At 39.3% G+C, this 26918-nt stretch overlaps 1 protein-coding gene across 16 annotated transcripts in view; it reads left to right on the forward strand.

The window, feature by feature from the left end:
* The window catches only part of KLHL13 (kelch like family member 13), a 120209-nt gene extending 101403 nt beyond the window's left edge, over window positions 1-18806 (forward strand). For 15 of the 16 annotated variants that reach the window (XM_078854299.1, XM_078854295.1, XM_078854296.1 and 12 more), the window contains 2 exons: window positions 11073-11186; window positions 17202-18806. In XM_078854299.1, coding sequence (XP_078710425.1) covers window positions 11073-11186; window positions 17202-17689 — 602 coding nt within the window. In that variant the 3' untranslated portion in view covers window positions 17690-18806. The remainder of the gene's footprint in view (window positions 1-11072; window positions 11187-17201) is intronic. The other variant, XM_073358548.1, reaches the window with a different exon arrangement.
* Window positions 18807-26918: the final 8112 nt, after the last annotated feature.

A 26918-nucleotide genomic window follows, 5' to 3' on the forward strand; every position in this document is an offset into this window, starting at 1 on the left:
TATCTCTTATACTTGAAGGAAATCTGTGCAGTTGCTCTCAAAAGATGTGACTTTTTCTTGCAGTAATTGCAATAGTGATTTTGGAATATCAGTGTTTTAAACATCTTTGTTGCTTAAAGACAAGCCAATAGCTTATCTGTGAGACTAAAAATGTTCTGACACACTCCACTTGTTTGTGACTAAAAATTACTTGTTCTTTTCCATAATCTCTGCACCTCATGGTTAAGTGTCTCACTTCCTATTAATCCTCCTTTCTTCACTCCCTCTTTGCCAAAAATTGTAATTCATTTTACTTGGAGAAAAAAAGGTCTAAATAAAAATTAGAAGGAATAAAAAATGATCAGGCAGTAGCTAGTTACTTTTAATTTAGCATAAACCATCAGAAATGTAAGATTAATCTTTCTCTCCAAAAGCTGGTGGTGTTCAGAGTTGATACATAGATTTGACTATATGTACCCATTTGTAAATTTTGTCTCTGTGCATTAGAAATACAATAATGAGATACAGTATTATACTTCACATTTCTGATTGCATAATAGAATTTCACTTAGTGTGATTTAAGTAAGTGTACACATACAGATGCTTTATTTAAGCTTGCAGTCTCTCTGTCTCATCCCCATTCACAGCAGGTACTTGGCAGCAGACCTGGCTTTGTGGTGAAATCTCCTGTTACAAAAACTTCATTACTTTTATGGATATACTGCAGTGTATTTTATAAATGTACTGTGAAGTATTGTCTTAATTTAAACTAATCAGAAATGTGATGTAGCATCTGATTCTCTCTCCCCTTCCCCCATTTTACTCATCTACAAATCTGCAAAATTCAGATAATCTGCAATGGATTTCCTAGTCATATAATAAACGTCCTGTTTGGGAAGCATGGAGTGCTAAAGTTGTAGACTTGTAATTCTTTCAGCAAAGTTTGAATAGCAGAATTGATTTTTGTGATTTTTTTGGTGTTATAATATGTTAAAAACTGTGTGTTTAACATAACTTGGTTATTTCTTGCAACCATTTCATGATTTATATCTAAATGCATTTCTAGCTAAAATGATCATGATTGGTAACTTTTCACTTCATCTGCCTGGTGGTGCAACATGCAGTAAAAGTTTAGTGTCTTGTGAGTGTACCTATTGTATAATTAATGAATATCTACCATCATTCACTTGTGTGAACTAGTGTCAGAGCACCTGGGCTTCAGTGGAGGACCCATGTTAATGGTTCACCCTAGGAGGATAATCCATTCTGCCTGTTACTTGGCATGGGTGGCACCTTAGTCTCTCCTTTTCTCTGCTTGTGGCGCACAACAGTTAAGTCTCCTGAGAACTGATATGCTTTGGTCTAACTGAAGTGATTGAGCCCAATATAGGGATATCTGGGTGAAACTTAATGGTCTGTGATATACAAGTCAGACTTGATGGTCTCTTCTGGCCTTAAACTCTAATTTTCAGTTCCAGCAGACACTTAAGGAGCTTTAATCAGACTTGCATACATAGATGTTCCTGCAGTACAATATTTTGCTGTCTGCCACCACAGATTAAATAGCTTGTAGATGTCCTTTTCCTTTGGTTTTGTACGATTTGAAAGTTGGTAACCCTAATGCAAACACCTTGCCCCATCCCTTGTCCAAGGCCCCGCCTCCTGTTCACTCCATTCTCCCTCCCTCTATCATTCGCTCACCCCCACCCTCACTCACTTTCACAGGGCTGGGGCAGGAGGTTGAGGTGTGGGAAGGGGTGAGGGCTCTGGCTGTGGGTGCGGACTCTGGTGTGGGGCCGGGGATGAGGGGTTTGGGGTGCAGGAGGGGGCTCCGGGTTGGGGCCAAGGGGTTCAGAGTGTGGGAAAGGGTTCAGGGTTTGGGTGTGGGGGGGTGGGGGGTTACAGGCACTGGCTGGTGGGGTGGGGTGCGGCCGGGGACGAGGGGTTTTGGGTGCAGGAGGGGTCTCAGGGCTGGGGGAGAGGGTTGGGGAGGGGCGGGAAGGTTGTGGGCTCTGGGAGGGAGTTAGGATGCAGGAGGGAGTTCCAACCTGGGGCAGGTGGTTGGAGTGCAGGAGGGGGTTCAGGCTGCGGCTCTGTCTATCCATCGCTTACCTCAAGTTGCTCCCAGAAGCGGACGGCATGTCCAGCTCCTAGGCAGAGGGGCCAGGGACCTCTGCACTCTGCCCACACCCTTAGTGCTGCCCTCACAGTTTCATTGACCACGGTTCCCAGCCAATGGGAGCTGCAGAGTCGGCGCTCAGGGCGGGGGCCACCTAGGAGGCGGACATGATGGCCGCATTGGGAGCCGCACAGAGCTTGGGCAGGCAGAGAGCGTGCCTTTACCCCCACCCCCACCTCCCGTACCATCAACTGGACTTTTAGCAGCCTGGTCAGCGAACCTTGGCGGTGTTGACCAGAGCCACCACGATCCCTTTCAACTGGGAGTTCTGGTCGAAAACCGGACACCTGGCAACCCTAATTTGTATCATCTCCACAGCTCTCTTTGATTTAATTGTGGGTTGTGGGAACTGATGCATTTACAGGTAAGACTTGCGTGCTCGTGGAGAACCCACTTGGAGGCTGATCATCTCCTCATGCATTATGCTAGAAGCCAAAAGTTTTTACCTCTTCCCTGAGCATGTAGGATTTATCCATTGGAACCATTTTGTGTTGGTGATTCCAGCTGACCTCGAGGAGAAATGTTCTTCATTTTTTTTTAAAGTACTTTTTACATGCCCAGGGCCATATCAAGATCTCGCATGTAAAGTGGTTATCTCTACCTAGAGTCTGCTGTATAAATAGCAAAGTCATAAAATCCCAGTCTCATACTTTCCCTGACTCCAATACAGTGGTTTGAGTTGATCTAAGACATTGATTAGATTGATATACATGAGACTGCTCATGTCAGTGTCCATACACAAAGTTGCAGCAATTTAACTAAATCAGTATCAAATCACATCTTCTGTTAAACTGCATGGAGACCAGACTTTGAAGTTATAGAGAGCACTGAACCGATCTCAAGCGATAACATTCTGACCTAAATTTCCTTTGCAGTCTCAGTTTAAGACCGGAAATGAAGAATATTCTGTTTAAACTTTTGTGTAGAAGTACTGTTAAACTGCTGCAGTGATTTACATGTACAGCTGGCAAAGCGATTTTGATCCTTTTGCATGAAAAGCTCTATATAAATGTTAGGTATTCTGGTTGCCTAGGAGTTTGATTTGGGGACTGAAATATTCTGTTTTTCTTCCCATGAATTGCTGTCCAACTCATGTTTCACTTTAATTTTTCCTTCCATAAAAACTGGCAGTCTAAAGATCTGAAATCCAGTTTAGCTCTCTCTTCACCCCAATAAAAAAAAATCCTAACTTTTCATAAATAAGCAGGTTAAATGTGCATTGGAAAACTATTATGGAATTTGCCCTCCTGGATTCAAACTGATTTCAACTTCTTAGTTATTATATGTGATATGAATTTCTGAAAACTTGAATTAAACTTTCCAAGGAGATCAGCTTTAAATATTGGCTCTCTAGATGTTAAACTCTCTCTAGTCAATTCTGTGGTACTGACTAATTTACCGTCCCTTTCAGGCACAGCAGGGTCTAAGGGTCAAAGTTATTAGAATATCTATCCTTTTCAAAAAGTCTCCTTTAATCAATAATAAAAGGGATACATCTATGGGGTCTTTCAGACATGGTACCCAAAACATTTCTCAAATATTTTAAGCTTATTAGAACTGTGTAGTATTACTTTTCACCATAGAAATGTCTGTTTTTCACTAGTAGTAAGATGATGATAATAGTAATTTAACAATGCATACTAGTACCCATTTGAAACCTTCAAAGGGAAGTTACCAGAATTGGAATTTGGCAAAGACCTCAAATACCTAAAATTGTAATGGGTTTCTTTAAGGCCTCATTTTCAAAACAGCAGAAGTGCAGGGCTATGGACAGCTCTACATCTGATTTGAGCATATAATTACCCCAATTGTGCATGGAAATTAGATATGGCTGGTTAAGTGGGGATGTTAATGGATAGAGAAGGGAAGCCAGAATCAAGGGAGAACACTCCAGGAAGTGTATCTGTCGGAACAAACAGAGGAGGTGACCGAGAAAAGGAAGACTCCAAAGGAAAGAAGGTGTGGAAGACAAATTGGGAGGTGTCTTACAGAAAAACCTGAGAGATCAGAGGGTATATAATCTCCAATCATGATAAATGCTGGTAGATTGATAATAGGCTCCCTTTCTTGAAGATAAATAGGGGTAGCCATATCTTGTTGGGAGAAAGAGTGGCTGTATTGTGAGAATCATGTGGCCTGGCTGGGGTGGTGGTACAGGTTTAGATAAGCATCCTGAAGTTTCGATGGTTAATCTCAACATATCCAAAACTCCAGAGATTCTGGGTTCTCCAATAACTAGTTTTATATGCCACCTTGTGAGTGGGATCTAGTGTACTTTCATATGTATTTTTAAGTATACTAATACAAAACATCACCTTGTATTGATATCAAGTCATAATACAATACACAGGGCGCAGAGAATATTGGATTTTCATGAGAGAACATAAAAGAGCAGCATGGAAATTTCAGTTGTGAGGCCTAGTTAATTGAAGAGATACGCAAACAAAACAATTCTCTGGAATGGGAATGGAACACCAGCTATGTGACAGCTGAGAGAGCAGTGGTTTTCAGATTTGTTTATTCAGAGAATTGTCCTTGTAAAATTTATAAATGGTGGTAACAACTGTAAAAACCCTCAGTAGTATCCCAGCTGGGTCACTCTGCGACAGTAACTCGAATCCCAAAGAGAATGCTGTATGAGAGATCCTTTCAGACTGCTAGTAGGAGTATGGTAGTAGGTATGCATCCGATGAAGTGAGCTGTAGCTCACGAAAACTTATGCTCAAATAAATTGGTTAGTCTCTAAGGTGCCACAAGTCCTCCTTTTCTTTTTTCTAGTAGGAGTAGTAACAGTATTTATAAGGGAACCATCACTATGCTATATTTGTGAAAAAGATGCAGCACTTTATAAGAACAGGTCCTACACTCTCCTCTCTGACAGGATGATCAAATGAAAATCCTACAAGTGGGAACAAAGTAGAGTTCAGTTTCCCAGTGCTGGAATACCCATGTACGGGGACAGTAGGCCTCTAAGAGGTATGTCTACAGTGTATCTGGGGGGTGAGCCTCCCAGCCCAGGTCCGCAGACTTGTGCTAGTAGATCAAGTGCTAAAAATGGCCATGTGGGTGTTCTCACTTGGGATGGAGCTTGGAATCTCAGGGTAGGTCTACACTACCCGCTGGATCAGCGGGTAGCAATCGATATATCGGGTCGATTTATCACTTCTAGTCTACACGCGATAAATCGATCCCTGAGCGCTCTCCTGTCGACTCTGGAACTCCAGCACTGCGAGAGGCGCAAGCAGAGTCGACGGGGGAGCTGCGGCAGTCGGCTCACCGCTGTGAAGACGCCACAGTAAATTAATCTAGGTACGTCAACTTCAGCTATGCTATTCTCATAGCTGAAGTTGCGTACCTTACATCGACTCCCTACCCACTAGTGTAGCCCAGGGCTTAGGCTCACCCCAGCCCCCTAGACCTGAGAGTAAGAGCTGTAGCCTGAGCTGCAATGTGTACACTCCCAGATGCTCTGTATACATGCTCTGGGTGCTCCTATAATACAAGTAAACAATGGTAATACATCTCAAGACTCATTAGAGGTTATTGGGACAAAATTGATAAATGTCTGCGTGCTCCACAAACAATAACACAGGTGGCCGTGTGAAAATACAAGCAGAGTTGCATAATTTGGGACTGCTCCAGGTGTGCCTTTCGAAGTATCATGAAAAATAGCTAACTTCTTTTAGTTGTGAGTGTAGCATCCACAAGATTTTCAGTCAGAATTATGATCTTCAGGTTGGTAGTGATCATCTAAAAAAATGAACACTGCAGCTACATAGCTGATGTTCAAAAAGTAAGGATTCTGGAACTGACAATAGTCCGTTCTCAAACGGGCAATTGTTTTATAACTTTGTATGAGCCATAATATTGTACACTAGCTTCTGCATGCTGTATCTGCTGTCCCCTGTCCTAACTTGTCTGTGTCCTCATCTGTAGATCCTCCCTCCAGTTGGTGTGGGATGAACAGCTGTCTGGTGTTTTGGAAATAGTGATGTTGAATTTTTGGTTGCTGCTAAGTCCTCTGTGGCTTTTTTGGGGGGGCTACTTAGTCCATAGTGTGCTTAGTATTTTACTAGAACTGGCTTTGTTTTTTGAAGATTTTTTTTCCCCAGATTCCTAAGAAGTGCCAGAAAAAAACTTTACATATTGTCCATATGTTCACATTGCTGGGCTAATGAAATTGGTGGTGTTGATCCACTACTAGGAAGTAAACAGTCAAACTACCAGGGTGGATTGATTTTAAATCGTTGATTTTAATTACAGTTTTGCATTTGTACTTAGTTATTTTCCTAAAGAAAGATAATTCTCATTGGTTGGTAGCCATTAAAACATGAAGACACGCTATATCTATACACTTTTATTTGAGCCTTTATGTAGCTTAACTCTCATTTAGTCAGATCCTTAATTTTTACATTTTTATTTTGCTAGAAAACCGTGAATAATGCATTTCTTATTTACTAGATGATTAATTTTTTACTTGTGCAATGTGTCAAATCTATTTGGATGGAAATTCGAACAATTTAAAAATGCAAAAAAGCAGCATTTTAAAGTTATTTATTTTTTAATTAGTTAAATAAAACTACCTTAAATGTCCTGGATACATAAGAAAAAAGTTGATCAAAAATTATCAAAACATGTTTTGCATTTAAAACTTATTTATGAAGTAAAGGAACTATTATCTACAGTTAGTGAGTGAATCAACATGATTGTTTCTTGTCATCATGTCCTTCCAGATTTTAGAACTAGTAGAAATCATAGATTGGAAGAAGAAAACAAGCTGTTTTGCTTTTTTCAACTTTAACTTTGAATGAACTAATAATTGAACTGAAATAATTAAATCAACTGAAATGGAAATAGAAAAGGAGTACTTGTGGCACCTTAGAGACTAACCAATTTATTTAGTCTCTAAAGTGCCACAAGTCCTCCTTTTCTTTTTGCGAATACAGACTAACACGGCTGTTACTCTGAAACCTGAAATGGAAATATTCTCCCTGAACCTGCAGACAAGGTTACTGCTCTCAAAAGTGGATTTAGCATATCAGGAAACACTGGATCCATGTGCTTAGCCAGTGGCTTCCACCAGTCCAGTACTTTGATTTTCTTTAAAACTCTGGTTGTAAAAATATACTGTTTTAATTTTTTTTAATGTAAATTAAATTATTTTAATAGGTTTGAGTAAGTTTAGGCCTTAATATATGTTGTCATAACTTCAAATTTAAATTTAAGTAAATCTGTTTTTAAAAATAATCCTGCATTTAATGTAAATAAAATCTGATTTAAATTAAAAAAAAAATTAAAAAAATGATTTTTATCCTCCCTGCAAGATAACTGTTCCTCCATTTGGAGAACAGGCAAAATTGGAACGGAAGGATGTTTATCTAGCAATTGGTAGGGGGTAGAGTTATCTACGTCCGAGCCAAGAAGTTTCAGTATTTCAGTTCCAGACTTGGAACTCCGTAGCAGAAAGTAAATGTAGACATTGAGAACCAAAAATGTTTTGGTTCCAGATATGAACAATTTTTTCACTGACCTCTTTTTAGTGTCATGCATATAAATTTTGTATTGCTGCATCCATTGATAATTGGTAAGTTTTGTTTTTCAAAGACTTGGCTTAACCTACATATTATTTAACCAACCCAAAAGTCACTTAATAATTCTATTGTTTATCACAACTTTAATAAGTTGTGATATGCTAGAGCATAATTGATAATATTTACCTTATTTACCTTAATTTTGTTCCATACTTTTGGTCCATTTAACAGACACAACTGGCAGCATCTACTCAAGAGATTGGTATTAAAACAGCAGATGCATTTCAGGGTCAAGACTATTGGTATTTCCTCAATTTCATAAACACTAAATTAGCTCACAAATTATACCTGTAAATCAAGTGTGCAGCTTGTTGTGAAAGAAATGGGATGGGTTTGGTCTTTTTTATGTCCTGCAGCAATGACTTCTTGTGCTGTGGCCTTGTCTGACCTCACAAAGTATACAGAGCTGACTTGGACAGTACTTGGATGAGAAATGTCCAAGGAAAATCCAGGATGCAACTGGAAACAGGGACTTGTGTGAGTAATTTAGTAGCTGGCACTTTCCTTCTGAGTTCCTGCTGAATCAGTTCAACACACTGTTCAGGGTATTGTCATTGGAAGTATCATTAGTCCTGAGGTAGTGATGAATTTTTGTTTAGGGAGTTACACTCTGTACTGAGCTTACTGGTGGGTAGGTGTATGTGTGTGTGTGTGAGAGATGCCCCTTTTTGCTAGATTCCCCTTGCTAAAGTGCACTTTGGAAGTACTCTCAAATTCAGAATTACTGCCACAGCTATATTTTGTCCTTAGAGATTGTCCCTAAGGATTTTTTCAGACAATTGAAAATATCCTGTGTGCTTGTTTTAAAAATAATAACCAAAAAAATTAAATAGTCCTTTTATAATCCTTGTATCATGGTAATGACGTACCGAGTCACACAATAGATTCCTGCCAGCACTGCAACTGTCATATCTTTAGAATGTCAAGATTCTCAGCCTTTCAATTTTATGTATTTGTGTGTCATGCTGATGGTTTGAGATGACAGACTTTAAAATTAACCCTGGCCCATCACACCAGTTTGGGAGTTTCAGTACTTGTCTAAGACTGAATAAAAGCAAGTCCTATGGTAATATTTAATCTCTGAAAACGGAAGACGTTTATAGTCAGTGTGTATGAAATGTGATTCAGTTCTCTGAAAACAGAGTTTGCTAACCTGACTTGATTATTTAAAATTAAGAGGTTTAATTTGCTTTCAAGACAACAGCAGCTTTAACGTTATGGGTTGCTACACCATGCATTGTAGTCAAACTATTATTGCTCCCTCTTAAGTCTCTGGCCACATCTCCTCTTAAGCTACTATTCTGAATACCTCATTCATATCCTTTTCCCAGGACCATGTCTGTGCCTTTCATAAGGCCCCTAAATCTGGAACTCCCTTTCTGACCCCATCCTGTTTCCAAGTACCTCCTCTAACCTCTCCACCAAGGAAACTTAAACTGTGATTTCTTTTTAAATTATTGACTGTTCTCAGTTGCCTGCATTATTTTCACGAGCAACCAAATGTTTGTATTTTCACCCTTGTTCTCTTACAGTTTGACTATTCCCTTAGTCCCCCACAAGGCAGATTGATTTATATCAGTGATTTAATTCAGCAGCAGGAAATCTTGATATCAGTAATCAATTTTAATCTTGTTTTTCATTTGTACTTCTTATTTGTCTAAAGAGAGGTTGATTCTCATTGTTTTTAATTTGGTACTACTTTTTGTTAACCAGGAGGATAAACTATAGCAGTTGTATAACTTGGCATATACTTATTCAGATCCTTAATTTTTGCTCTGTTAGAAAATAGTGAATGATGCATTTCTTATTTCCTAGATGATTAAGTATTTACTTGTGATTTGTGTCAAACTGCATTTGGATGGAAATTAAAATTCAATTAAAATGCACAAAAAGAATAAAGTAGTTTATTAGTTTTAAATAAAATTATCTTAAATATCGTGGATACATAAGGAGAAAAGTGAGTTTATGAAAACATGTTTTGCCTTTAAAACTGATTTATTAAACAAGGAAAGTATTAATAATTAGTGAATTGATGTGATTTGTTTCTGGTCACCATGTCATTAAATATTTTAGATCTAGTAGATCTCATCCTCTCTCACCTCATTTTTATTCATAGATAGTAACAGGAAAATAAGCTTTCATGCTTTTTCAGTTGGTTTCCCAACTCTGAACAAATAATTTAACTGAACTAGTTGAATAAACTGAGATGAGTGAAATATTTTCTCTGCAACTGCGGAAGCTATCAAAAGCTGATTTGTCGCTTCAACAGTCTCTGGTTCCAGGTGTTTGACCATTGACTTCCACCAGTTCAGTGGTTTGAAGTTTCTTTAAAACTTCAGCAGCAAGCATGTACTCCTTGAATATTATTTTTATTTAAATTATCTTACTATATTTTATTAAGTTTAGGCCTTAACACAGGTCATCATTTTAATTACATTTTATTTTTAAAAATAAACCTATTTAAATTTTTAAAAACATCTTAAATCATTGTTTATCTACCTCAGTCCTGCAAACAAAATTGCATGAACAGAGTCCTGTTCCCACACAGAGCTGCCTTTAAGCCAGTACGGCCCTACATAGTTTTCTTTGCAGGCTTGGATCCTGGAAGCAATTTGGGTTAGACCTGTATTCTTTTTTGTGAAGTGTCATGCACTTCTGTGGTGCTGTATAAGTAGTAAATAGCAGTCACTACAAAAGGTGGTATCACATTCCCAAATCAAGAATTCATATGCCAGGTGTCCTTTCAGGCAATCTTTGAGTGAGTGGCATAATGGGATTCTAATGCAGTAGATAGAGCACAAGCTGGGTCTGTATCCATATGTGCCTGGGTGGGACACTTTTAAAGAAATGTGACTAACACAGGTCCTTCTGATTCCCTAATGTTTTCATCCACTTAAACATGTTTAAAGTTTGCTCCATATCAGTTTCACCAGGCACTGGAAAGGTTGTATGAGAAGGAGGATTAGAAAAGCAGAATTACCTAATTTTATTTTCACTTTTTTTGAGCACACCATAGTGTGTGCAGAGCAAGATAAATGAAAGCTGTGGCAGGCTAAGCAGCAACTGTATTGAATGCAAACCAGGGGAAACAATTGGGCAAGAGTTTATTCTTCTGCACCTGTGGGACAAAAAACGTATAGGCTATTCAAGGATATCTTTAACTACACGGAGTAACTGAACATATCTCTGAAACTTTCTTATATTAATAACCTATTTTTCATGGATGTATTGTCTATTTATGAATGTATTAATTTCACTACTACTGCACTCAAAATCAAATTACCATGCTAAATTCAAGCACTCTTTTGTTTGTTTGTTAACAGCCACAGTGGAATGTTACAATCCAAGAATGAATGAATGGAGCTATGTTGCAAAAATGAATGAGCCCCACTATGGTCATGCTGGAACTGTGTATGGGGGATTAATGTATATTTCAGGTAAATCGTTCTTTTAAGTTTATGAACAAAACCCACCACACATGAGGCATATTGGCTACATACTTTTTCTTACTCCAGTGGGTGAAGGAAGAGTAAAAGAATTATTCTTACTTTAGATATAAAACATCTGCATGTTTCAAACAGTGATTCATAGCTTCATACAAAGTTAGTCAAATAACACACACTTACTAAATCTCTAAAAGAACCATTTTAGATAAAAATACCGCTGTTGGTAGATACTTATTTTAAACCTGTCTAATTTGCAATGCTCACTAGTACATCTTAACCTTCGGTGCTGCATTTTTATGAACACAAACACTCATAGTTGTCAAACAGAATTTGTCATTTTGCCCTTAGATAAGTAGTTACCTCACTAAGGATTGGAAAGGTTACATAACACTACAAATACTGAGATAAAAGTATCTACTTATGTAAGACAAAGTTGGAAGGATTTTAAGGTTAACCACAGTATGTGAGTGGTTTCAGAGTAGCAGTCATGTTAGTCTGTATCCGCAAAAAGAACAGGAGTACTTGTGGCACCTTAGAGACTAACAAATTTATTAGAGCATAAGCTTTCGTGAGGTTCAGCTCACTTCATCGGATGCACAGAATGGAACATATGGTAAGATAGATAGATTGTGTATATACACAATCTATATTACTATATGTTCCATTCTATGCATCCAATGAAGTGAGTTGTAGCTCACGAAAGCTTATGCTCTAATAAATTTGTTAGTCTCTAAGGTGCCACAAGTACTCCTGTTCTTTTTTGCAGTATGTGAGTGGTGTCTTTACTTTTCACTGCTTCTGTGTTGCTGTAACTTTTGATTGGTCCTGTGCCTCTGAAAGGCGATAATGTAATGCATGCTGTTCAAATCAGGATCCATAGTTATCCTGAGAAAGAAAGTTCTCTGATCTCCCATATAATTATTCTGCTTTGAGGGGAATTCCATGCCAAGTCAATAAATGGTCCCACCTGATGTACTCTGATTTCACATGCTTTCCCTGGGTAGTGGCATTTAGTAGGCTCCATGCCCACATTTTTGCCTCATGCTTGTTCTAAATAACACTTGGCTCAGAATTTCCACTGACCTCAGACAAGGACACTTCCTTTTTATAGCGATAGTGCAGCTGAAATGAGTGCATTGCACCCAGTGTATATTTTACAACCACTCTAAGAATTCTGTTTGCCCTCCTTTAAGAACTCAAATGCAAATATTCTATGACATTGGTTTATTAGATACAGTTTGAAGCCAGGCATGATAGGGTGGTTTTAGTAGATGGATTTCTCATCAGAAGGGATCTGTATTTTTTTACATGTTACATTTTAGATAAAATCAGGGATTTGTCATGTTGCAAAAGTTGTTTTAAAGTTAGATTCCTCCCTTTCTAATTTATTTTCTATCTACGTATCTTTAAATTATTAGTGAGCTTACAGTCCCTGCTGCAGCTTCTCACCTTGCTCTTTGTATTCCCCACAGGTTTTCTCTGTCTGTCCATATAGACACCCTTACGGGTGCTATTACCTTAGTGATGAAAACAATGTCAATACCTAGACAGTCTCTCAGTAGAATGTTCTCTTGTTCAGGTTTTTATCATCTGACAGACTGCCAAGCACTCATAGTGGTGGCTGCCATTAGGTGGCTTAAGCAGCTCATTAATCCTCTTTTTGTTTCTTTGCTTGCTTCCTTTCCAAAGAGCTCTTAAGGGCTTTTTTAAATGGCTTTTACAGAAGTCAAGGATTCTGCAAATCCTGTGATAATCAAAGCATTACAGTTTTTAGGTCAAATCACTTAGACTTATGCCTGTCTTCTGAAAAAGTCTTGTTTTATAGCGATCTCCTACAGTTAAACAGGTAGTTGTATAATTGTCAGAAACAATGCCATCTTGAACACATCTGTGATGGCTGAAATTAGTGTAGCTGCTTTCTCTAACCTCACCTGAAATCTGCATGCTGTAGGGAGCAACTTGATCTTGGGGTCAGAGTACACTGCTGGGAGACTTGGGCTCTCGTGTCTGCTCTGCCATTTTCTTAATATGGCCTTGGGAAAGCGTGAGAACTGAAGGCCAGTTAGGAGGAGCTGGTCAGGCTTGTAGGTTGACCAACTAGTCGGCACGCAGGCCTCAAAGGTTCTGGGCATATGTTGCTTGTTGAAAGAAATTTGACTTTTTATAAATTTTATTAAAACAAAAATTAAAAAAACCAGATCACCAAAGCTCAACCTACTATTAATATTAAACTTAACTAACAGTAAAGTACTACAACTGTCAAATAAAGGGCAAATCGAACATGTTAGACTCAATATTAAATCATCAAATTAATACGAAAAATAATCAGTCTTTTTACAGATTTTAAGAAGGTGCCTGTCCGTATTGTTATAATTCCCATCTAAGGAATTTTGACCAGAGGGAGTCAAATCTATAATTGCTTAATACTAAAGCCAAATTATTATCTAATGTCTGGACAACCTCAAAGCCAATTATAGAGCTTACTCCTTGGATTTCAGTGTGATGGCTAACCCTTCCTCCCCAGAGATGGTATAATACAGACTGTAACAGGAAGTTCTTGATAAACCATTGTTTAACAACTCTTATTTTCCTGAAAATGTCAGTGACAATCTCAATTCTTTCAGTTCTATTAAACATAGGACACACAACATACCCTAATGAGTGTCTCTGAGACATTTAGAGCTGATTATACCTGGGGAAATTTTCTTTCAGGCTCCGTCCCTGTCTGGCCTTCATGAGTGCAGCCCCGGTTTCACTTCCATGCCCTAAACATAAAAAGGTTAAAAACAAGACAAAAACCCAAAAAGAAAAAATTCTATTTAGAATAGCAAGGGCTATACAGACTCTTCAGCTCTCTGTCTCCTAGAGTTTGGAACTGCAGTCAAGGAGTCAGATGGTGGTGATCTGCTGGCACAGCACTTGTTGCTTGTGGGATTCCTTCAGGTACAGGTGAAGACTAGAGAAGGCTGTAATGGCTTTGTAGTTGATGTGACTTCCTCTCTTCAAGATTATCAATATTGGGGATTTTGGCAGGTCAGTCTTCTCTCAGATGACTTAGTGACCCAAAACGGCAAGGCTTCTTGGCCTTACCCTTGATTCTGAGTCTGTGACCTTAATTCTGAGTCTGTGACCTTAGCTACTCAGCCTTAACTACCTACATGGAGCCATGTAGCTTGGTCCAATCAGGAGCAAATTTGGTCAGGGAAAGCGTCAATATGGAAAAGTCCTACTTAAATCAGCCATTTAAGAACTAGTCAGTGTTTTGCATACCTGAGAAACTGAGTCTGTGATCTCCTCCCCCCACCCTCCAAGTATAAAAAATATCTCGTACATTAAATCTCTTTTTAGGAAGCTGGCATGATCTTATGTGGGTGAAAGGTCTTAAGGTGACATTAAATCCCCAGTTTACAGTAAGTTCAATATGAAATTCTATAAAAATAGCTTATTGGAAAAAATCCTAGTAATAAAACCAGTCCCTCCAAAATCATTCATCAGCAAAATTAAAAATAAATTCAAATTTATTATCAGTTTCATCATCTTTAATTTCTTCTTCCCTCATTCTTTTTGACCTTCCATTCCAGCACTAGGCTATTGGTCAAAGAGCTTACTTTCTGAACTCTTCGTTTTTACATAGAAAAATTACTTTATAGCTTATCAAGAAGAAGCCCATTTGAAATATAAACCCCTATTTTTTATATAAGGGTCTATATTCCCATATAAGCTGTCCCTCATTTAACTCCCTGTTGCTTATTTTCTTTATGGTGCATTTGTTGTTGGAGCCATTGATGGAGATTATCACTAAATAGAGGGAGGAAAAATCTTGCTATCAAGGCATGTTCCTGTAACTCTACAGACATTGATAGCCCTCTCTAATGCCGGTGGTTAAAGAAAAGGTACTATGTTAAAGAGCAGCTATGTCTAAGGAAGCATGAGGTTACGCACTCAGGGTCACTGGCCAACTACTAAAGTTTACAAACTTATGTGACTGTCCCATTTTATGCTTTCGTTTGTAGGAAGCGATCTGAGAAGTAGGTAAGTGGCCTCTGAAATTTGCGCTGTTTGAAGGGATGTCAAAGTTTGCTGTTCAGCATCAGCTGAAGTGGCAGTAGTGACGCGACTTGAAAGTGAGTAAGTGCTGCTTGGAAATGGGTCAAATGGAACAAAAATCCTTCCCCAGGCAGCACTGTTCATTTCACTCAAAGCCACCACTTCTGGTTCCTCAGCTGATGTCAGAGTCCCTCTGATATGCTCTTGACAGAGATGCTCTTCAGAAGTAGCTTACTCACACTTGGACAATTGCCTGTCACTAGAGAGCCGGTAAAAGGGATGCTAAATAGTAGTCTGATTTCATAGTAGCAGCCGTGTTAGTTGGTATCTGCAATAAGAAAAGGAGTTCTTGTGGCACCTTAGAGACTAACAAATTTATTAGAGCATAAGTTTTTGTGGGCTACAGCTCACTTCATCGGATGCATAAAATGGAACATATAATCTCTCTCTCTCTCTCTTACACTCTCTCTCTCTCACTCTCTCTCACACACTCTCTCTCTCTCTCTCTCACACACACACACTTGGAAGTTGCCATACAGACTGTGAGAGGCTAATTAGTTAAGATGAGCTATTATCAGCAGGAGAAAAACATTTGAAGAGGATTAAGAGGAAACTTTTTTTTTTCTCCTGCTGATAATAGCTCATCTTAACTAATTAGCCTCTCAGTTTGTATGGCAACTTCCAACTTATCTGTATGTGTATATATATATATCTTACTATATGTTCCATTCTATGCATCCGATGAGGTGGGCTGTAGCCCACGAAAGCTTATGGTCTAATAAATTTATTAGTCTCTAAGGTGCCACAAGTGTTCTTTTTAAACAGTAGTCTGTCAGATTGGGACCATGAGCAGGGACAGTGTGCTCACTTTTCTCAGAACTGTTGCTGGTTCTTTAATTTCAGGCTCTTGAGTTAAATGAAAGTGGGGAAAAGTTTGCCAAATCAGAAAGTTTCAAATGGGAAAGGAGTGCAACTATTTTCTCTTTTTTTAAAAGAGTCATATAAACAATGGAGAATTAGTCAGAGAGCAGAGTTGCCTCTCTCAAATCCACAACTAGAGGGGAACCTTTGCACAAGTATATCTCACCAGTTCAGTTCAGAGGGCGGGCTCAGCTGCTTTCTCAGGAACAGTACTCTCCCCTCTTCAGGACTCAGCAGAATCCTCTTCACATAGTCCAAGTTCTGTGTTGGCAAAGAGGTAGAAACTGGGTAATCTGTAATGAGGAATGGACAGGATGTAGATGGAGCCAAGGGAGATGCACCATCTATGGCTACATGGAGCTTACTCAGAAAAGAGAATACAGCCTGGGACTATGTTATCTTGTTGATTGAGCCATTCCCCAGAATTCCCAGGGGGGGCCACACTCCGAGTTTCCCTACTAATGCAGGTGCCATGGTGTGGAGATGCGTGTGCTCAACACAAACGGTTCTGGTCTCCCGTATCTATATCCTTGAGCAGTGGTTCTCAACCAGGAGTACGTGTACCCCTGGGGGTTCGCAGAGGTCTTCCAGGGGGTACATCAAGTCATCTAGATATTTTTACAACAGGTTACGTAAAAAGCACTAGCTAAGTCAGTACAAACTAAAATTTCATCCAGACAATGACTTGTTTATACTGCTGTATCTAGGATACACTGAAATGTAAGTACAGTATTTATATTCCAATTGATTTATTTTATAAATATATGGTAAAAATGAGAAAGTAAGCAATTTTTCAGTAACTGTGCTGTGACACTTCTGTATTTTTATGTCTGATTTTATAAGCATGTAGTTTGTAAGTGAAGTGAAACTTGGGGTATGCAAGACAAATCAGCCCCCTGAAAGAGGCACAGTAGTGTGGAAAGGTAGAGAGCCACTGTCCTTGGGGATCTTCTAGAATTTGTTGAAATACTGTTACATTTTTGCTATGACTTGTTTATTCCAGGGTCAATATTACTTTGATTTTCTTTCTTTCTATAGGCGGAATTACCCATGATACTTTCCAAAAAGAACTTATGTGCTTTGACCCCGACACAGACAAATGGACTCAGAAAGCTCCAATGACAACAGTTAGAGGTCTGCACTGCATGTGTACTGTTGGAGACAAGCTTTATGTTATTGGCGGAAATCACTTTAGAGGAACAAGTGATTACGATGATGTTCTAAGCTGTGAATATTATTCACCCACCCTAGACCAGTGGACTCCAATTGCTGCTATGTTACGTGGGCAAAGTGATGTTGGGGTTGCTGTCTTTGAAAATAAAATCTACGTTGTTGGAGGGTACTCTTGGAATAATCGTTGTATGGTGGAAATAGTCCAGAAATATGACCCGGAAAAGGATGAGTGGCATAAGGTCTTTGACCTCCCAGAATCACTTGGTGGCATTCGAGCCTGCACTCTTACAGTTTTCCCACCAGAAGACAACACAGGGTCACCTTCTAGAGAGTCACCTCTGTCGGCACCTTAAAAAAATCCTTTGACTTACGGTGTTGTGGTAATACCTTTGCACTGCATCATGGAGTGTCTCATTTTTCTTCAGTAGTATCTGTTAGGCTTAGCCTACAGCAATTGGTACAGTTACTGAGGGAGAAAAAAAAAAGACTTTGACATTACTTGTGCTGTTTGTTTGGCCTAGAATGTTTATCGAGTGGTTAGCAAAGATTATGGAAAAATGTACTCAACAGAGCCAAATCTTTAAAAGTGAGAAACAAGATATTGTCTATAAAATATATGAATTAGGTACGTTTTTAATGTTGTGTATTGGGTGTGAGGTACCTTACAACTTACATTAGGAAGCCCAATAAATCAAATTGGAAGGGGTCATAGTGAACGTGTAATTATGTTCACTAACCTTCATATTTGAAAGTCTTTCTTCCTTTCATCTTTGATTGCAGATTTTAAAGGGAGGCGGCCTGCACCCATGTGAACTATGACAAAAGGTTGCCAGCAGGCCTGAGCTACCTCCCTCTTTTCACAGAGTATTTTTGACACATCTCTTTACCTGCCCAACTGGGTGGGTGCTTTAAGAGCATATGGAGTTTCTTAGGCAGACAGGAGAAATCAAATAATAATTTAAAAAATATTAATATTATGCAACAGGTGGACCCTGTGTAGGCTGGGGTTTTTTTAATAGCATATATTGAGGGGGTTTTCCCTGACTCAATTAAGTGACACTTCAAACAGAAGACTTAAAATGTTTGGGCTTTTTAATTTTTGGTCTCTTTCCCCTCCCCCACACACCCAGTAATCAGCTTCCGTTTGTAAGGGAGCATAAGCTATTAATAAATTGGAATTCAGTACAGTTGTATGACCTGTTGTATGCCTGTATTGAGTTATGTAGATAAGGGCTAGGAATGTTAATTCAAGCCACTAAATTTGTCCAAATTGTTCCTTCAGATCAAATTTAATCTAATTTTTCTCCTTCGCTGTTGAGATAACTTACATATTACATGTCCTTTGTATAGTCTCAGTTAATAAGGTTATTTAGCACAAAGTGCAGCTTCAGCAGGAGAGCTGCTTTTTGCTCAGTGAACTCAGACTACCATGTTTTACCTTCTTTTGTTCAATAAAACTTTTAACTGCAATTATTCAGCCTAAGATACCTCATTAATGTTGCTTTGATTTTCTTCTTCTGCTCACTGTTACCAGGGATACACATTGCATATATATGTGTGGGTAGATTAACTTGCTAGGAAACCAATGCACAAGTGGTCTCAAATGGGTACTTTGACCTACTTTCAAGGCACTATTTTGGCCATACTTGTCTATTGTAATTTTAAGGACTGAAAATGTGGAAATGTCTGAACAGTTGTGCATAGAGTGAGCTAATATGTAAATGTTAAGCAGTACAAATGTACTACACAGTAATCTTTATCGGTTCCAACACAGTAATTTGCTTCTGAATATGTTTTTTTTTTTAAGTTCTGGTTTTAAATCAAATTAAATTTAAAATGCAGGGCAAATAATAACAAATGTTAGTCAGTTTTGATTATCTGAACGCAAAATCCTCATTATTTTTGGCTTTCCATCATAAAAAGCACAAAAATTTGTACTAATTGCTCGCAATCATGGTGGCTTTTGCAGACATCTGGAGATGGGTGTTTACATTATTTGTTATTTTATTATGGTATCTATTACCAGTTACAATATAAATCTTAGTAGCATGCTCTCAGCATAAGTATTCTTTTCCATGTTTTTCCACTATAACAATATTGGGTTTGAACCCCAAATCTTCTAACTGCTGGTGTTTGTTTTTCTCTGATGGAATTTAATTGGTCAAGTGTCCTTCACTCATTTTTCAAATGTACTTTTATCACAGGTTTCATATTTTAACATTATTTTGCTTAAAAGCAAAGTGGTTCTTCCTCAAAACATTTTCTAACTCTGGGCTACTTATGTTGAGTTACCACAAGTTATCCTGTATGGAAATGAAAGATGGAATGTTCTTGGGAAATATTTGACCTATTCAAGATCAAATGAGTATTCTAGGTAAAATATTTTGTTCCACTCATAGGAAACAGAAGATGAGCAAATATTGCTGTCACTAATGCAGGTATTTAACATACACTTTACCTATTTTTAGCTTAAATGCCACCTCTAGTGAACTATTGTGAACATAAAACCCAGAGGCCTGTATCATACTTACTTTATTTTTCAACTAGAAAAGAAATCCTCCTCCTAGAAAGAGAAACAGCAACTCATTTTGGATGATTCAAGTATGGTTTTGGTTTCTGAATCCTTAGGGTCCACTTCTTGAAAGTGGATCTTAGCCCTGATGGTCTGCACTCTGAAGATGCTGATGGTGGAAAGACCCTTTGGAGATACCTTTCTGAAGATTAGAAGAGGAAGTCTAGCAGCTTCCCTGTCGGAGAGCAGGTAACTGGAACATAGCAACTCTTTCAGCTTTAGGGATTCTTTTTAATGACAAACTGTTAGCTATAATCCTTAAATGCAACGTGCTTGTGTTGAATTTCTGCACCAACACTGGATGTATATGGGATAATGGATTAGATTTGTCCTTAAATAAAATGCTTCTCCTTTTGAATTTTTTTCCTGTTATTTTTATGGCTAAAGAATTCTACCACACAATGAAATTATTTCAGATCAGTTCACCAGGACTTAAGAGTAAATCTCAAAGACTCAATAGAGATGGCAAATTGTTTTTCTTTTGTGGTGCGCTGTTGAATAGCTTGACACTGACTGCATCTCTTTTCATGATAGCCTGAGAGAACCTCAGTCTGTGAATCTAGAAGGAATTATGGAAAGCTGCTTCCAGGAGAAGGATATTCACCCTCCACTTTTAACAAGATTGCTTTTGTGGCAAGATTGTGAGCTATCATGGCATTAAATGCTCGCAGTACACAGGTGATGGCCCAAGTCCTTTACATCAATTGTTGATAGTAACATCATCTAGTTGTCGCAGTACCAAAGAGGGAATGGTAATTGAATGCAAAGTTGATGCTTACCCTGAGTTGGATGCAAGGGATGTTAAGGGGACAGCTGGAAGAGCCATGGTAATCTCGAATACCCAAAGGCCAGAGGTGTCCGTCTTCCAACCGTTAAGGCAGTTTGTAATCTCAGGGTTGATCTGGACTCCTGTCTTGGTTCCCAAACAGCATTCCTAGCAGCTGCTGCTTTTGTCCATTTACAGCTGGTCGGGAGACTGTTGCAAGCCTCTCAGAAGCCACATGTTTGAGTTCCAGGCTTGACTGCTTCAATGCAGTATACATTGTCCCAAAGCCATTCCGGATTTCATTTGTTGCTTTGGATAAATTGTGGTGTTGCTGTACTGTCTTTACAGTTTAAAGTTCTTTTTGAAGATGTTTGCTCACTAGTTGTCTTATTGTAGCCCCTCCTTCCCATCTTATTCTAAATAGTCATCCCCTATTCCACTGATGTCTTCTTTGTTCTAGCCTAACGACTGGTTTCATGTGAGAAATGTCCTTTGCTTGGAGAGATTAATCTGTATCCAAACTACTGTCGACCTTGTTTCTGAGTTAAGACTGAACTCACGTATGTTTATAGTTCTCTTAACACTTCTGTTCTCTCGTTTCTGGAAGGTGCACCAAAATTTGTAAAAATGTAATGACTTGCCTAATTTAGGAAGGACTGAAGGGCAAAATGCACCATTACTGATAAATAACAACTCACTGTTTTCCTAGGAATAAACTTGGAAAGTTAATTAATCTGATCATAGCACAACTTTCAGACACTTGGAAGTTAGCTATGTAAGACAAGTCGTCTTGATTCAACATTGCTGAGAGTGTTTCTGGAAAAGTAGATATATGCTTATCTTACTGCAGGAAAAATACGGAGGCCTGGGCTACACTAGTGGGGGGTTCAAACTAAGATACGCAACTTAGTATCTTAGTTCGACTTACCTGGCCGTCTTCACGGCAGCGAGTCGACCGCAGCGGCTCCCCTGTCGACTCCGCTTATTCCTCCTGCCGAGGTGGAGTCAGGCGTTGATTCAGGGATCGATTTATCGTGTCTATCCCTGATAGATCGAAGACGTACCCTGAGTCTTGTACTCCACTGGCTTGCACCTTGCATAGTCAATCATGCCTATGCAAAGTGAATGTAGTATGCTACCCACTTTGCAGAGGTGTAGCATCCATGCTAGAATCAGACCCGCTGTGTATAGGGCTTTACATTTTCAGAGCACTTTACAGCTGTTCTTTTCTTTTTACTTAAGCACTGTGTAGTTAATCATAGTTTCCACTTAGCCGCAAGAGAATGAAAGTTCTTAAAGTCTACCTGTGGTCAGAAAGTCTATGTAAAAATACAACATTTTTATACTTAAGAGAAAATCTGTGGCGTGAACAGTTATATCCGCTTTGCTTGATGACAAAAATAAGTTTTTGTTTCCTCTTACTCATGTCAGTACTGCAGAACCAGATGGAAAAGTGAGCCTGGTCTGGGAATCAGACCTTTTCTGCTTGGCTGCCACTGACTCATCATGTGACTTTTGGCATTTACCTGGTACATCTTTACCCCTGCTGCAAGTTAGGGATCATGTCAGCCTACTCACTGGGGTCTGGTGAGGCCTAATGGTTGTAAGCTGCCTTGAGTCCTCCAGAGAAGGACACAAAGCAGGTGATTATTTATTGGGGTGATATTTTTGGTTTATTTCATCCATCAACAGGGTGAAGTGAACTTAGTACCTTATTTTGCAGTCCCCATCCTCAGTCTCTTCCCTTTGTCTTCCACTATACTCACTATTTCTGGTGTACCATGGAAAATACCACAGTAGCCTCAAGTTTCCATCTTCAACAAAATCTTTTGCCTAGTTTCTTCTGTTTGTAAAGATGCTCCCTGTTAGATATTAGGAAAGAATTAAGGCAACCAGTGGCACAAGTGCCCTTCTGAAGTGTTTAGATAACTAGGCTGTTTGCATGTTTTCAGGGGATGCAAGTTCATATAGCCTGGGAAAGGTGCTGCTGTAGAGGTTTATCGGTACTTCATCTGGGGGCATGCCTCTCAGCCCTGGAAGACAGACACAGGCTAGCTCTACTTGAGCTAGCATGCTAACAATAACAGTGTGAACTTTTGCAACACTGGGTGGTGACACAGGCTAGCCACCCAAGTATGGACTCTGGTGGGCTTATACTTTTGGATCCTAGCCCAGGCTGCAACATCAACACTGCTGTTTTAGCACGCTAGCTCAAACAGAGCTAGGACATGTCTTTGTACCCGAGCTGAGAGACTCGCTGTCAAACTGCAGTGCAGGTCTGAATGGAATTTGCCCGTTTATTAGAAGTAGGGCTGATCTTGGCTGCTATGGTTCTTGACCATGGGGGGCATATTGAACCTGTTGCTGCCTTTTTGTTTTTTGGATTTCAGCCATGAATTGGGTAATGCCTTTTTTCCATCTGTGGTTGGACTGGAAACTACAACTGGTCCTTCCTGATCCAGAGGTTGCCAGAGCATTCATGTATCTACAAACTCCAAAGACCGGTTTCTGCAGTGTATTCTAGTGATGGTTTCTTTGGTTAAGCACTCTGAAGCACTGAATTTAAACTGTGAAGCCAAGATTGTCTTTGGAAAAGAGTCCTTGCTGAATGTGTATTGTTGATAAAAGGAACGCTTAAGACACTCCAGAAGCATTCCTCTTCAGTTAACAGATGATGATGATGACCATCACGGCCAAGATATTCACAAGCATTAGTGATTTTGGATGCCCAACTTGAGACACCTTAGAGGTGCCTGACATCTCAGAGGGAGGTGTTCCCTTGGGCTTTGTAAACATCAGTCCCTCTTTGAGCTGTCTCAGGTGGGCCACCAAAATCATTAATTACTTCTGAAAAATCTTGGCCAATGAGTGTAGAGTGGGAAAGATGCCTCTTTAAGATGTGGTTATTTAAAATATCCTGTGGGCATGCCATAACCGAGCAGGTTTGATACCGAGTTTGAAGTAATGTTTAGCTAAGTTTAATGCTATGCTGTTTATTACATCAGTTCACATTTTAAAACTGATAACTCATAACTTTTTCTATCTTCAAAATCCCAGTGTGAAAGTTTACTACATATAGAGGCTTACATACATGATCTTATCTATCTAGATCTCTACTAATAGGACTATATTACTGTAGTGATGTATTTTTCCCCATGGCATGGGGAAAGGGAAGTAGTAGTATCCCCATTTGACAGATAGGAAATTCAGACTAGGTGACTTGCCCAAGGTCACCCAGGAAGTCTGTGGCAGAGCAGAGAATTGAACCCAGGTCTCCCAAGTCCCAGCTTGCATTCTTCCTACTTCCTGCTTTACAGTAGAACCTCAGAGTTACGAACATCTCGGGAATGGAGGTTGTTCGTAAATCTGAAAAACAATTACGGTTGTTCTTTCAAAAGTTTACAACTGTACATTGACTTAATATAGCTTTGAAACTTTACTATGCAGAAGAAAAATGCTGCTTTCCCATTTTTTAGTAGTGTCAGTTTAACGCAGTGCTGTATCTGCGTGTGTGTGCGTGCGTGCACGTACTGGTGCCTCCTTATCGTGTACTTCTGGTTCCAAATGAGGTGGGTGGTTGACTGGTCAGTTCATAATTCTGGTGCTCGTAACTCAGAGGTTCTCCTGTATATAGGACTGATAGGTTGTAGTCTGGTTAATAAATCAATGAAATAACTGAGTAACTGCAATGCAAGTCTAGTCAACTTACGTTTTCCATGTGTTATATAATACTAATCCCTCTTAATGGTTTTATTTTTAATTATCCCTCTAGTACACAAATGACACAAGAATCTAGAGCCCAAGACTTCTCTCAGTGTCTGTAACTCTCAAGGCGGTGGGGGGAACAATCTTTGTGGTGTTCTCCATGTGGTATGACATAGTACTGGAAACTGGAGTCCAAGTGGAAATCCAAGTTTTTTTGCATTACACGCACCTGTGGAAGTTTGCCTCTCAAATGTATACTGGCTTTGAAACCTTATCAAACCAGTGTGAGAAAGAAAGATGAGCACACACACACACACTATTTCTTGACCTGTATTTACAGCTGTGTTTCCAGTGGTGCTCAGTGCAGCTGCAGGAAGCTCATGTAACTCTCACTGCCCTCTCATCCTTCACAGTTCTTGCAGGATGGGCTGTGTTTACTGGCAGGGGCCGTTTCCTCTGGGCTCCTGTGAATTTCTACTGAATGAGGTTACACATCTCCTTGTTTCCAGTAATTATTCAAATACTGCATTTCATTTAGTTGTGGTTTTAAAGTGAAATATTTATCTTGTATTCTGCCATTTTAATTTCTATACCTAAGATGCATTTTTTTCTTTCTCGTCTTAGCAACTAGTTACTGTGGCAATGGGCACTATATAAATATCTAAGATTTGTATTTCTGATACAGTACTTTGCTCAGGTTTGGAGTCTGTTGTAGAAGGCGGCACCTTTCCAATTAGCTGTGGAATGTCAGAGGAGGCTGTGTCCCCCTGCTCCCAAATCATCTTGTAGGGAAGGGGCAAATGTTCTAAATCTCTTCAGAAGGCAGCACTTCTCACCTGGTTGCTGCCTCCTGGAATAGCATTGCTTCCTTCTCACAGCTATGCCTGCATGAAAACTTGGAGGAGGAAGCGTTGGTGTTTGGTTTTCCTGCCATTTTGGTTAATCAATCTTGTGTCAAAACATCAGAGGAAAACAAGCTTTTGCACTCTAATCCAGACGTGTGCCGCCTTACCAGATGTAGAGCTGCAGAAATGTTTCATTTATTAAAGCCTTGCTCCAACTTGCTGATCATAGCCATCCTTTTAAAAGCATTTAAAGCCAATCCCACTTCTGGTGCATCATCCCAGATGTAACATACTCGTTATCTGCTGATAAGGTCTTCCATCGTGCCATAGAGATTCCTTAGGCATTTAAACCATTACTAACATTATCCCAGCAAGTATCAAGAAAAAGACATGAAGTGCACTCTCTTCCAACCCCTAAGGTGAAGCCTCCTGTTCCTGAAAAGTCTGTTTCAGGGGCAGGGGGAGCTTAGCTTAACTTGGATGGAAAATCAAAGGGGCACCTTGGTAGCAGCAAAATCAAATCAAATCAACATCTTGATTTGCAGGATTGACCCTATAGAAAGGGTCGGGGGAGTTTGTTTCCCCTACTAGTCTTTGTCTTGAGTGAAGGCTATTCGTAAATTAAATTTGATCATTGCTGTAAATAAAAACATTTTAGCAAATATCTCAGTGCTGGCACAGAGCCTGTAGCTATAAGAGCCAAGGTAGATGACGTCAAGGTCAATACGCCAGACTATTAAATTCCTTGACAAGAATGTAGTCAGAAGCGTCTGACAAGTGCTTGCAGGCAGAAGCAACACCTGTTTTTCCAGTTATATGTTTTGTGTAATTTTATTTGTTCAAGAAGACTCAGCGTAACAAGGCATCATCAGTCAAAGCCATGTGCTCCCTTTGTGATTAAAACTACTGAGAGCCACATTTAAGAATACTTTCTGGACAGTATTTTTAAAGACATGGAGGTTTCTTTCTATTTTTTTCCTTGCCACAGTGAAGTGATGGGGCAGTTTTTAATGTAGCCTTTATCAGTGCATAAATTCTGTCAGCAGTTGGGAAGGTTGGGGCAATTTTATGATGTTTCTACAGCTGTTAAATGTATCTTCTTTAATAACTTAAAGGTCTCTGTTTGGCTGGCAGTAACATAGTGCTGAGAGTGCAAACGCCATCTTTGAATTCCTCCAAGAGCTGTGGCTTGCTGTTGCATGTTTTAGAATAACAGCATTTACCAATGAGGCAGGAAAACTGAAATTCCATCTCCGTACGCCTGCCTCTGGGACAATCTTCCTCTCCATCAGCAAGAAGAACATCCTAATGCCAATGACAGAGTCATGTAACTTTCTATTCCCCAGCTGAGACTCTGGCTGATAGCATCAGGAAGCTGAAGGTCAATGCAGTAAGCGTTTGTGCATTAAACCACACTGCCAGCTGAGGCTGTTTACATTTTCATCTTTGTGTAACTCAGTTCTAAAAGTGGTATGAACAAGGACCATAGTGTAGACACTAAGAAGAGGGAAGAGCTATTAACTTCCTATTACCAGTCAAAATAAAACAAGTTTATTTCATCTACCTGATCTCTCATAGACATAATTTGACTCCTTCCCCAGACAGAGAGTGCCAAATTTGAGCTAGGAATTTTCTTTAAATAAAGAGCAGAAAAGGCGCTTTCCTTGATGGGAGATAAATTCTGAATTTTGACA

The sequence above is a fragment of the Lepidochelys kempii genome, chromosome 9 (genome assembly GCF_965140285.1).
Source record: "Lepidochelys kempii isolate rLepKem1 chromosome 9, rLepKem1.hap1, whole genome shotgun sequence".
Classification (NCBI taxonomy): domain Eukaryota; kingdom Metazoa; phylum Chordata; order Testudines; family Cheloniidae; genus Lepidochelys; species Lepidochelys kempii.